The 11,969-nt window shown below is 37.1% G+C and overlaps 1 protein-coding gene across 2 annotated transcripts in view; it reads right to left on the reverse strand.

The window, feature by feature from the left end:
- The window catches only part of HEATR5B (HEAT repeat containing 5B), a 208,395-nt gene that overhangs the window by 14,256 nt on the left and 182,170 nt on the right, over positions 1-11,969 (reverse strand). The window contains exon 36 of one of the 2 annotated variants that reach the window (XR_013164177.1): positions 7,838-7,932. Coding sequence is in view for 1 of the 2 variants with exons in the window: in XM_077133986.1 (XP_076990101.1) it covers positions 7,913-7,932 (20 nt within the window). In the remaining variant the exon portion in view is untranslated. Of the gene's footprint in view, positions 1-7,835; positions 7,933-11,969 lie in introns of those variants that run through there. The other variant, XM_077133986.1, reaches the window with a different exon arrangement.

The raw sequence follows: 11,969 nt of genomic DNA on the forward strand, positions 1-11,969 counted from the left end.
CGAGCAGTCTCACCACCCTGTCCCTCTCTATGTGGGACATGACTCCCAGGGGTGTGGACCTTCCTGGCAACATGGGACAGAGATCCTGGAATGAGCTGAGACTCAGCATCAAGGGATTGAGAAAAACCCTAGAATGAGCTGAGACTTAGCATCAAGGAATTGAGAAAACCTTCTCCACCAAAAGGGGGAAGAGTGAAATGAGACAAAGTGTCAATGGCTAAGAGATTCCAGAGTCGAGAGGTTATCCTGGAGGTTATTCTTATGCATCAAGTAGATATCATCTTGTTGGTCAAGATGTAATGGAGAGGCTGGAGGGAACTGCCTGAAAATGTAGAGCTGTGTTCCAGTAGCCATGTTTCTTGAGGATGATTGAATAATGATATAGCTTTCACAATGTGACTGTGTGATTGTGAAAACCTTGTGTCTGATGCTCCTTTTATCTACCTTGTCAACAGAGGAGTAGAACATATGGAATAAAAATAAATAATAGGGGGAACAAATGTTAAAATAAATTTAGTTTGAAATGGTAGTGATCAATGAAAGTGAGGGGTAAGGGGTATGGTAGGTATAATCTTTTTTTTTTCTTTCTTTCCTGTGTTCATTTTATTTCTTTTTCTGAATTAATGCAAATGTTCTAAGAAATGATGAATATGCAACTAAGTGATGATATTGTGAATTACTGATTATGTACGTTAATGTTTTATTTTGTTTCTTAATTTTTTAATAAATAAATAAATAAATAAAAATTAGCTTCTTTTCTGGTCACTCAATAAATGGGCCGGAGATTTCCAAAAAAGGAATATACTGTCACCAAAATTAGGTGTTGTGCCTCTTTTCTGGTCGTAGATGGGGCCAGATGCAGCAACTTATCCTTTGCCTAGAAATTTTACTGAGATGGAAGACCCCTGTATTTTTGTTGGATTCATCTCCCATCCTCTGACACACAAATGCCTTACCAATAAGTCTACAGTAGTTACTACTTCTTGCTCACTAGGTCCAATCAACATGATATCATCATACAGTGGACCAGTGTGATGTCTTATGGGAGGGAGAAATGATCAAGTTCTCTGAGGATAAGATTATGACATAGGGCTGGAGAGTTGTTTTACCCTGAGGTAGAAAAGTGAAATTACAATGATGGCCCTGCCAGCTAAAAGCAAACTGTTCCTGGTGGTCCTTACTAATAGCAATTGAGAAAAAAGTATTTGCCAGATCGATAGCTGCCTACAGGCACCAGGAAATGTGTTGATTTGTTCAAACAATGATGCTACATTGAGCAGTAGCTGCAATTGGAGGCATCACCTGGTTAAGTTTATGATAATCCACTGTCATTCCCCAGGACCCATCTGTTTTCTGCACAGGCTAAATGAGAGAGTTGAATGAGGATTTGGTGGGAATCACCCTCCCTGCATCCTTCAAGTCCATAAGAGTGGCACTAATCTCTGCAACTCCTCCAGGAATCCGATACTGCTTTTGATTTCCTATTTTGCTAGGTAGGGTCAGTTCCAGTGGCTTCCACTGGCCTTTCCTACCGTAATAGCCCTCATTCCATGCATCAGGATTTCAGAAAGAGTTTACTTCTATGCATAAAGCAGGAGGTCTGATAGCTATCAGCCTAAAAATCTGTCTCTCTGAGCCTCAGGAGTTCAAGGTTTTTATGGATTCAAACAAGGAGAGATAGAGTTGTTTCCATTTCAGTAATAAGTAGAAGCAGAAACAATTTACAAATGTAAAAGAGTGGAGCTATGCTAGAACTAAGCTAACCATTACAAGAACAAGCCAATGGTTAGTTCTGAGCAACTCAAGTTTCTTTATTAACAGTTAGGGGCCTGCCTTTGTGATTATAAGATCCTAATGCTACAAAAAAGTAACAGATAAAGGGTACAAGTGAGGGTCAGTCACCAGGTTTTTACAATCACAAGATCACAAGATGAAAGCTATATAGTTATAAATCATCATCGAAGATCAAAACAACTGATGCTAGCTCAACAATTTCATGTGTTTCCTTCTGATATTCCAATACACTATAAGTTAAAAAATATATATATTCCATGGTCATAAACATTTATTAAATCCTAACTTCTCAGTTCCAGTTTGTCCTGTTTTGCTTCTTACATGGTTCACTTCCAAACTGGCAACAGTACTAGCCTACCAAAGGCATATCAAATTTTGTTCTTTCCAAATGTTTTCCATAAATGTTTTCTTTCTCTAACGTCTTTGATATTGTCACTATAAATTCACACTACAGTGATAGGAAAGGAAAGTGCCTGAAAAAATTAACAAATGAAAATGAATTTCAGTTCTTATTTTGTAACCCAAACAAGGTATTTGTAATTCTTTTGTTTTGTGGGTTGAAATTCTGGGACATCAGATATCTGGCAACCATGAAAAAAATTTAAATATATAGGCTGGTGAATGTCATGTGTCAGGAGGACATTCTGCTCCTGTCCTCTCACCCTCTGTTCCCATGAATACTTGTGGAAAGGACAGGAAACACATTGCATCTACTCTGGATGCCAAAAGAGCTTGCTTCTCACAGTTACTGTATGTTTCTGCTTTATGAAATCATCCCTTTTTTTAATGAAAAAAAGTTGATCCAGACCTGGCCAAATTCCCCGTGTCATAAATTAATTTGGCTTTTAGTATCCTTTGATATAGAGCCCAATCTTCTCTTTTTATAACTCAAAAAACAGAAGCCCAGAAAAGTTAAGACGTGTCTGCAATGAGGCCGTTAGTAAGCAGCACAGTCAAAACTTGAGGCCAGATTTCTCGACTGCCATTCTTTTCATTAACTCATTGCCTCCTCTCAGACTCCATAGATCTAAAGTACCAAGGGGAAAATTATGTTTTGTTATCTGAGTGATTTAAGTAAAATTTTAGTACATGTTTTTAAAAAGTAAGTAAATTTAATCTTATACGTTTTATACACTAAATACTATTTTTTCTCTAATAGATAAAAGACACAACAGATAACTCCTTTCCTTTAAATCTATTCATAAGAGACTATAAAACATAATTAAATGTATAGACATCCTGAACTATCACAAATACACAAAAATCACTATTTTAATCCATAGTTTATTGTCATTTTTGCTCGCAATACTATTAGCTCTTTCTATTTTTCAAGGGTTATTTACACACAAACTAGTACTTCTGATCTATATTATCATGAGCATTTCCTTATTCAAGAGATCATCACTTGAATACATCAAAATATTAAGTGACTATGTTAAGGTGGTGTTTTGGTTTGCAAAAGATGCCAGAATGCAATATACCAGAAATGGAATGGCCTTTATTAAAGAAATTTATTACAAGTTTACAGTTCTAAGGCCAGAAAAATGTCTAAACTAAGGCATCCAGGAGCATGTACTTTGATTCAAGAACGGCTGATGTCTGTCATGTGGGAAGACACGTGGCTGGTATCTGCTGGTCCTTGTTACCAGTTCTGTGGCTTCCGGCTTCTGATGCCAGTGGTTTCCTCTCTGGGCACCTGTGGGCCTTCACTTAGCTCCTCTGGGACACAACTCTGGGTTCTGGCTTGTTTGGCATTTCATGGGAAGGCACATGGCAATGTCTGCTGGGCTCTGCATGTGCCTAGGCATCTGCTCTCTCTGTCGGCAGTCCAAGCATCTCAAAACATCTGTGTATCTGTCAGTTTTGAAGCAACTGTTCTCCAAGCATCTGCATGTGAGGTTTCTCCAAAATATTTTCCCTTTTAAAGGACTCTAGTAAACTAACCAAGATCCACCTTGAATAGGCAGAGTTAACATCTCCATCTAATCAAAAGTTTACACCTACAATTGGGTGGGTCGGTCTCCATGGAAACAAGCCAATTAAAGGTTTCCACCTGAAACAATGTCTGGACCCACAAGATTGGATCAGGATTAAAACATGGCTTTTCTGGGATACATAATAGTTTCACACTGACATAGGTGGAAGTATAACGAAACTTACTTTTCTTTTTCCCAAAAATTTCCATTAAAAAGGCAGTACCTCTTTTCCTTTTTCTTTATTTTTGTATGCTGTATGGTGTCACATTTCATTCTTTTCCTATGTGACTATCCTGTTATCGCAACACCATTTGTTGACGGTTTTTTTTTTTTTTTGGGTGAGTGGGGCGAAGTGCTTGGGCAGAGAATCGAACCTGGGTCTCCTGCACAGCAGGTGAGAATTCCACCACTGAATCACCCTTGCACCCCAATATTTATTTTATAATTAAAAAAATAACATTTCTCTTTTTAAAAGAAGATCTTCCCTTAGAGTTGTTTTGCCCTAAATTGCTTTATGAGAATAAGTTACAATGAATGAATTCCATTTCCTCCTACTGAATCGGTTACTCAAAACCATTCATTTTAAGCAGCAGGCTGACTGGTGACTTTTTTCCGTTTGGGTTTGTCTATTTTTCAAATTTTCTGTATTCAGCACAAATTCCCTTTTTTAAAAAACAAACATTTTATAGAGGTATCATATATATACAGAGAAGTTCACAAATGGTAAGTGAACAACTCAATGAACTTTCACAAACTGAATACTTTCTTTGTAACCACCCAAATGAAATAGAAACATTGCAGGTACCTGAGAAGTCTCCACTCCCAGTGCCCTCTTGGTCACTCCAGCAAGAATTACTTTTGAACTTGGGGGGAAAAAAGTTCTAAAATATCAATGACTAGAAAGGGCATAGCACTTATAATCAGAAAGACAGGAATTTTATTCTTGGCTCTACAATTTTGTAAATCTGGAAAGTTGGGCAAATGGTTTAAATTTTTTTCAGCCTCAGTTCTCTCATTTTTAATATAGCAATAATATTTCTCTTTTAAAATTACTGTGAAGATTAAATAGAGAAGAAACATAAGTTCCCTTGCATAGTATCTGACATATTGCGTGTACTAAATAATGATAGTATCGTAGTGGAGTTCACACAATTAAGTGAAGTAACACATGTGAAACACAGCCCCTGGAAAATACTAGGTGCTCAATAATCGTTCTTTTTCTTTTCATCCCCTATTAAGAACATTAATTGAGGAGAGTTAAAATAATCTTGAACAAAGAAACAGAAAACCCAAATTATTGCCTGTGCCTAAATGTGAAGTCTCAGACCTCAAGTTCTTTCCTGATCTTTTCATTTTACAATTAATAACACCTCAATGACATAAAAATAGGTAGGGTTCCTACTCCAAACACAGAAAGTACCTGTCAAATGTTGATTATATATCAGTTTAACATGAAAAAATGTGAAGTGCTAATAGGTTACTTAGATAATTGGAGTATTTGTCCTTCCTTTGTTTGTTTTCATGGGGGGATGGGCATTATAGTTTCTACAAAATGGCAAATAATCCATCTACTATGCTTTTTGTAGTATTTTTTACGAAAATGAGTGGGTTGTTTTTCCAAAATTGTCCAAGATGATCAGTTATTTGGGTTTCTGACTCTTTAACTGATCAAAGAAACAGCTTCAAATCGAACTTGATGACTTTCAGAATTCCAGCCAGAAAAAAAGAGAGGGCTGCTCGTCAGGAGGGGCTTCCTGCAGGAGGGCGAGAGCACTGGGTACCAGGCGCATCAACTAGTCCATTGTTCAACACCCTCGTCTACCAGTTACCCGCCCCTTTCTCTCTCCCACCCTCCTGTCTGCCCACCCTGTTTCGGGGGGGTAGTGCCACCATTACTCAATTTTCAGTCAAACGTTTATTCCCTGGGGTTGAAGTCTGGTGATGGCTGGGATGGGGAAACGGCTAATACAAGTTGGAAAGTGGAGTCCCAGAATTATATCTACATCACAGTCTTGTCATACGATTGGAAAATAGCTTCTTTTATTATTATTACTAGTACTATTATCTTTTGAAAGTATGGTTGAAGTTATGGAATTGCCTAGGTTTAATTATAATTACTGATATACTTTTATATCCCTAAAAAAAAGTGTAGCGAAAAAAAAGTGTAGTGACTGATATTTCAAGACATGACAAACTTCAAATCTAAAATCTGGATTGCATTAGCAAACTAAATATCTAAAGGAGAATTAGATGGTAATTTAAGGCTGGAGGTCACTGCCTGGAAATGTAGAGCTGTGTTCCAGTGGCCATGTTTCTTGAAGATGATTGTGTAATGATATAGCTTTCACAATGTGACTGTGTGATTGTGAAAACCTTGTGTCTGATGCTCCTTTTATCTACCTTGTCAACAGACGAGTAGAACATATGGAATAAAAATAAATAATAAGGGGAACAAATGTTAAAATAAATTTAGTTTGAAATGCTAGTGACCAATGAAAGGGAGGGGTAAGGGGTATGGTATGTATAATTTTTTTTCTGTTTTCGTTTTATTTCTTTTTCTGACTAGACGCAAATGTTCCAAGAAATAATCGTGATGATGAATATGCAACTATGTGATGATATTGTGAATTACTGATTATATATGTAGAACAGAGTGATCATAAGTTACAAATGTTTGCGGGTTTTTTTTGTATTTAAAAAATAAATAAAATAAATACAAATTAAAAAAAATCATACAAAACAAAACAGCTATGAAGCCTGTGCTGGTTTGAAATGATGTATGTACCTTAGAAAAGCCATGTTTTAATCCTAATCCCATTTTGTAAAGGCAGCCACTTCTTCTAATCCCTATTCGGCACTACGTTTGAAACTGTAATTAGATCATCTCCCTGGAGGTGTGATTTAATCAAGAGTGGTTGTTAAACTGGTTTAGGTAGAGGCGTGTCTCCACCCATTTGTGTGGGTCTTGATTGATTTACTGGAGTCCTGTAAAAGAGGAAACATTTTGGAGAATGAAGGAGATTCTGAGAGAACGGTGAATGCTGCAGCACCACAAAGCAGAGAGTCCACCAGCCAGTGGCCTTTGGAGATGAAGAAGGAAACTGCCTCCTTCATGAAACACGAAGCCAGGAGAGAAAGCTAGCAGATGACACTGTGCTCACCATGTGCCCTTCCAGCCATGAGAGAAGCCCTAACTGTGTTCGTCATGTGTCTTCTCAGTTGAGAGAGAAACCCTGAACTTCATCGGCCTTCTTGAACCAAGGTATCTTTCCCTGGATGCCTTAGATTGGACATTTCTATAGACTTGTTTAATTGGGACATTTTCTTGGCCTTAGAACTGTAAACTAGCAACTTATTTCCCTTTTTAAAAGCCATTTTGTTTCTGGTATTTTGCATTCTGGCAGCGAGTGAGCTAGAACAAAGCCGTAAGAAGATTCTCTTTGAGCATTGATGGAGATCAACTGAAGACATATTTCCTAAGTAAAGATAAATAGGTTTCTGAACATGTCCTTTACCTTTGTCATCAACTCTCCAGCCCTCATTCTAATCTTTCATCTTTTAGTATTTCCAATGAGTGAAAGCTCTACTCAACAGATTGCTGTTTTTTAAATAACTATGGTGCCCCCATTTCTAAGCCAGGAACTGAATTTGGGCATTAATGTAATCTCCATTACATAAAAATAACTGCCTCTGTGGGGAAGAACATTTTTATAAGCTGGCTATTTTTGCCAACGATGCATCTAGAAGCACTTGTTCCCAGGGCAGCCACTTTCTCAGAAGGTACCCAACCATCATTTAGGCTTGAATTTCTCAGAACAGCCTCTCTGCACAAAGTTCCCATCCAGTATTCATTAGACATAAATTAAGTTAGTCCCCAAAAGAATCCAGCTATGGTATATATATTTTTTATAGACATGAGAGAGAATTAAAAAAAGAAAAAAACCAGTCTGAGCATTATGCCAGAAAAACAAGAAAAAAATGAATGAGGTTAAAGTGGCCTAGTACATTTTTTGTTTTAATTTTTGAAGACCCATGCTTTCCTTATCTTTTTAAAAACAGAATCTCACCTATTTTTCAAGTCCTGTTCTGCTCTGTACTCCACAGGTCCTCAGTAGGCTACTGGAGTTCAGCACACGTTAATTTTAGTACTTGCAGTTGCTCTCTGTAATGGAAAATTCTACCATTATCTATGTTATCTCCTTTCCCAGATTTCCCCCCCAGCTGCAGGACAGAGAGTAACAGAAGTAGGAGTGGTTTGAAGCAGCTCATTTACACTTTCATACGAACTCATGGCTACAATGACCAACAACGAGCTAATTGTTTCAAATTTGAGGAACCAATACTGTACAAATTCATTATAGAGGGAGGAAAAGGTGATAGTTTTTAGTATATGTCAATGATTCAAGTTAATATTGCAACATTTGTATGAGAATGTAACCAGATTAAAACATGAAGGAGGATTACAAATTAGCTAGAAATTCAAACATCCTCAGGAAGGAAAGTACATAGTACATTTGATCTGATGAAAGAAGTCCAATATAGCTAGCACAAGAGGGAAGTAATAATTATTATTTTATAGCTAATACTTATTGAGCATTTACTCAGTGAATATAATGCATTTGACATGCATTTGTTCAATCCTGCAGCGTCTCCATGAAGTAGGAACTATAATCTTCATTTAATAGTAACTGGTACTACCCTAAGGCCATGCCCCTAGCATGACATAAAATGAGGAGGTGAAGTTGTGGGGCCACATTATGCAGGTCCTTAAAAGACACTTTAAGGAATTGGCGATTATGTTTGGAAAACCAACTGAAGAGTTTTCAATCGGTCATAAGATTTTAATTTAGTGCCCATTTTGTTTCTACATGGAAAATACATGAGCAGACACTTTTAAATTGTTTTCTCTAAGGTCAGGCATTATTCCCAAGCCCTTTACATATATTAACTCATTTAATCCACAAACTACCCAATGAGAAAGGTATTATATTCCCATTTTGCAGGTACAGAAACAGGGCACAAAAAGGACAAATGACTTGCCCAAGTTCACCCAGGTTCTAAGTGACAGCCAAATTCCAACCTAGACAAGCCGACCCAGCGTCCAGTGCTAAGAGCTTTGCTATGCAGTGCTGCCAGCAGGGTCCCCGGCTGGCATGGTAATCATGGCTGAAGAACGGTGGTTTAGTAAGAGACTTAGAAGATTAACATCTTAAGTAACAGGATAAGATAGTAGAGCTGTTTACTGAGAGATCATGGGTTGCAAAGCAGGTTTTAGATAATGAGGCGGAGCTCACTTTTGAATTAATTGGGTTTGAGAAGTCTCTGAGACATCTAATCAGTGAGCAGTTACATAAGCAAGTTTGAAGGGCAGAAGAGAGGCAGGGCTCTGCATAAGGCTCAGGAGGAATCCCTGTCTGCTGTTCTCTACGGTACCAGACTTGATACTCTTCTGTCCTCACTGCTTATCTATTATCTGTGATTATTTTGTTTTAGTATCTTTCCACAGGCAGAATGTAAGCCTATCATGGTAGACCCTTTGATGGATTGCTCACCATTGTATTCCCGATGTCTGCTACATATTTGTCCAATGAATGGATAAAAGAATTGAAGAACCATATCACAAAATCTTTGACAAGGAGGAATGTAAATTCTCCTTCTAAAAGTCCAGTGTCAAGGAATGCACTATCATAACAGCTCTCCTAGAAAACTTTTTTTTTTTTTTTTTTTTTTTTTTAAAGGAAAGACAGAGAGAAGGAAGGAAGGATAGAAGGAAGAAAGGGAAACATCTCCAAACATTTTCTTGCTTTATTGTATTTTGTTTTTCCGTTTTTGTTACATGGGCTGGGGCCGGGAATCGAACCGAGGTCCTCCGGCATAGCAGGCAAGCACTTTGCCCGCTGAGCCACCGCGGCCCGCCCGAAAACTCTTTTTATATTTCATTGTAAACCCCTTATTTAAAACATTGACCTGTCAGTGCAAGTCTGTTAACTGGTCCATCTGAAGATAAAGATCACATCCCTCCTTTAAATGTCAGTTCCTCTACTTCACCTGGCTGCACTTAATTTACTGTTGGTCAATGCCCTTGATATGTGGCATCTAGCACGGCTCCTTGGACCTGCTCCCCACCCTCTCCAGCCCCGCAGCCCCACAGGCAAACAGAGTCCCGCAGTACATAGGGTGGGACTAACACCTTCCCTTGTTTTGACAGGTGTGTTTTAACTAATAACAACTTAAACTGCATTAAGCTATTGTACCAGATTCACAGTAACTACTAGTCCACTAAAACATCATTAAAAAAAAGTTTAGGAATATTAAAGTATTTATAGGGATTTAAGGACACTCCCAAGAACTTTCCTGGACTTTGGAAAACAATAACCGAGTTTCATTTTCATGTCTTTTTATTTTAAAAGTATCATTTCCTAAAATTCAGCAATCGATATCAAAATTCACATCTGTAGAGGGAAAGCAAGATACAACATCCTACCTGCAAGATGATTACAACTGTGACGGGAAGTACACCAAAATATTAGCACTGATTAGGTCTTGGTGGTGGGTTGTGACAATTTTCTCAAATTTTAATGTGTAAGTTTAAGTTAACAATGATTAATTTATAATCAGATATAAAACTGACATTATTTTCTTCTGACTCTACTTTTATGCTCATTAGACACTATTTTTTTGTTTCACAAATGAAACAAAGAGACATTTTCCTGTGTAACTGGGAAAGTGGGAAAGGAAGAAATTTATTTTTTTATTTTTAAAAAAAGAATGTATTTTATAACTCTTAGTATTTTTTTTTCATTCTTATTTTGATCATTCCATTCTACATATATAATCAGTAATTCACAATATCATCACATAGTTGCATATTCATCATCATGATAATTTCTTGGAACATTTGCATCCATTCAGAAAAAGAAATAAAATAAAAACCGAAAAAAAATTTATACATACCATACCCCTTACCCTTCACTTTCATTGATCACTACCATTTCAAACTAAATTTATTTTAACATTTGTTCCCCCTATTATTTATTTTTATTCCATATGTTCTACTCCTCTGTTGACAAGGTAGATAAAAGGAGCATCAGACACAAGGTTTTCACAATCACACAGTCACATTGTGAAAGCTATATCGTTATACAATCATCTTCAAGAAACATGGCTACTGGAACACAGCTCTACATTTTCAGGCAGTTCCCTTCAGCCTCTCCATTACATCTTGGATAACAAGGTGATATCTACTTAATGCGTAAGAATAACCTCCAGGATAACCTCTCAATTCTGTTTGGAATCTCTTAGCCATTGACAGTTTGTCTCATTTCACTCTTCCCCCTTTTGGTTGAGAAGGTTTTCTCAATCTTTTGATGCTGAGTCTCAGCTCATTCTAAGATTTCTGTCCCATGTTGCCAGAAGGTCCACACCCCCAGGAGTCATGTCCCACATAGACAGGGGGAGGGTGGTGAGTTTGCTTGTTGTGTTGGCTGGAGAGAGAGGCCACATCTGAGCAACAAAAGAGGCTCTCTTGGGGGTGACTCTTAGACCTAAATTTTAAGTAGGCTTGAGGAGAAGGAAGAAATTTAAAGATAAAAGTTAGAAAAGTAAATAAGTCCAGTTAAAGTTTCTGTGTATTCCTAGACTAACTTCAAAAGGCAAGAGAGGAAAGGGTAAGGAGAAATACGTGTGTATGAGAAAAACGATGCTTGCATTGGAAACCCCTGAGCTCTAAATAGCAAAACAAGATGGTGAATTGAGGATAGTGGTCAAAGGCTCTACACGAATTTTCCTGAAGGAATAGAAAAAATAGCTGTAAATGGCCACTCGTTATATGCATGATTTCACATATTTGTTTAGTGACAGCATCAAGAAATTAACTCTGATAATTTTTCTAAATTATGATTAAGATATGAAATTCTTATTAATTTAAGTAGAAGTCTGTGGAATTCATAAATAAAAATTCCATAGATTTTAGATGTGAGAAACTGGAAGTGAGTTGTGATGAATAAATCAGGTTTTAAAAATAAGTAACCTGATGAAATGCATTAAGGGAAGAAATTTATTTATAGCTATACTTGTCATTTTTGGCATTAACCTAAAAAATTCTATTAAATAATGAAGAAAACATTGAGGAATATATAATTAAATATATTTTGAAACTTGGGCTAACTGTATCCACTATTCAGCATTATTTCAATGAAA

The sequence above is a fragment of the Tamandua tetradactyla genome, chromosome 17, assembly GCF_023851605.1.
Source record: "Tamandua tetradactyla isolate mTamTet1 chromosome 17, mTamTet1.pri, whole genome shotgun sequence".
In the NCBI taxonomy this organism is placed as follows: Eukaryota; Metazoa; Chordata; class Mammalia; order Pilosa; family Myrmecophagidae; genus Tamandua; species Tamandua tetradactyla.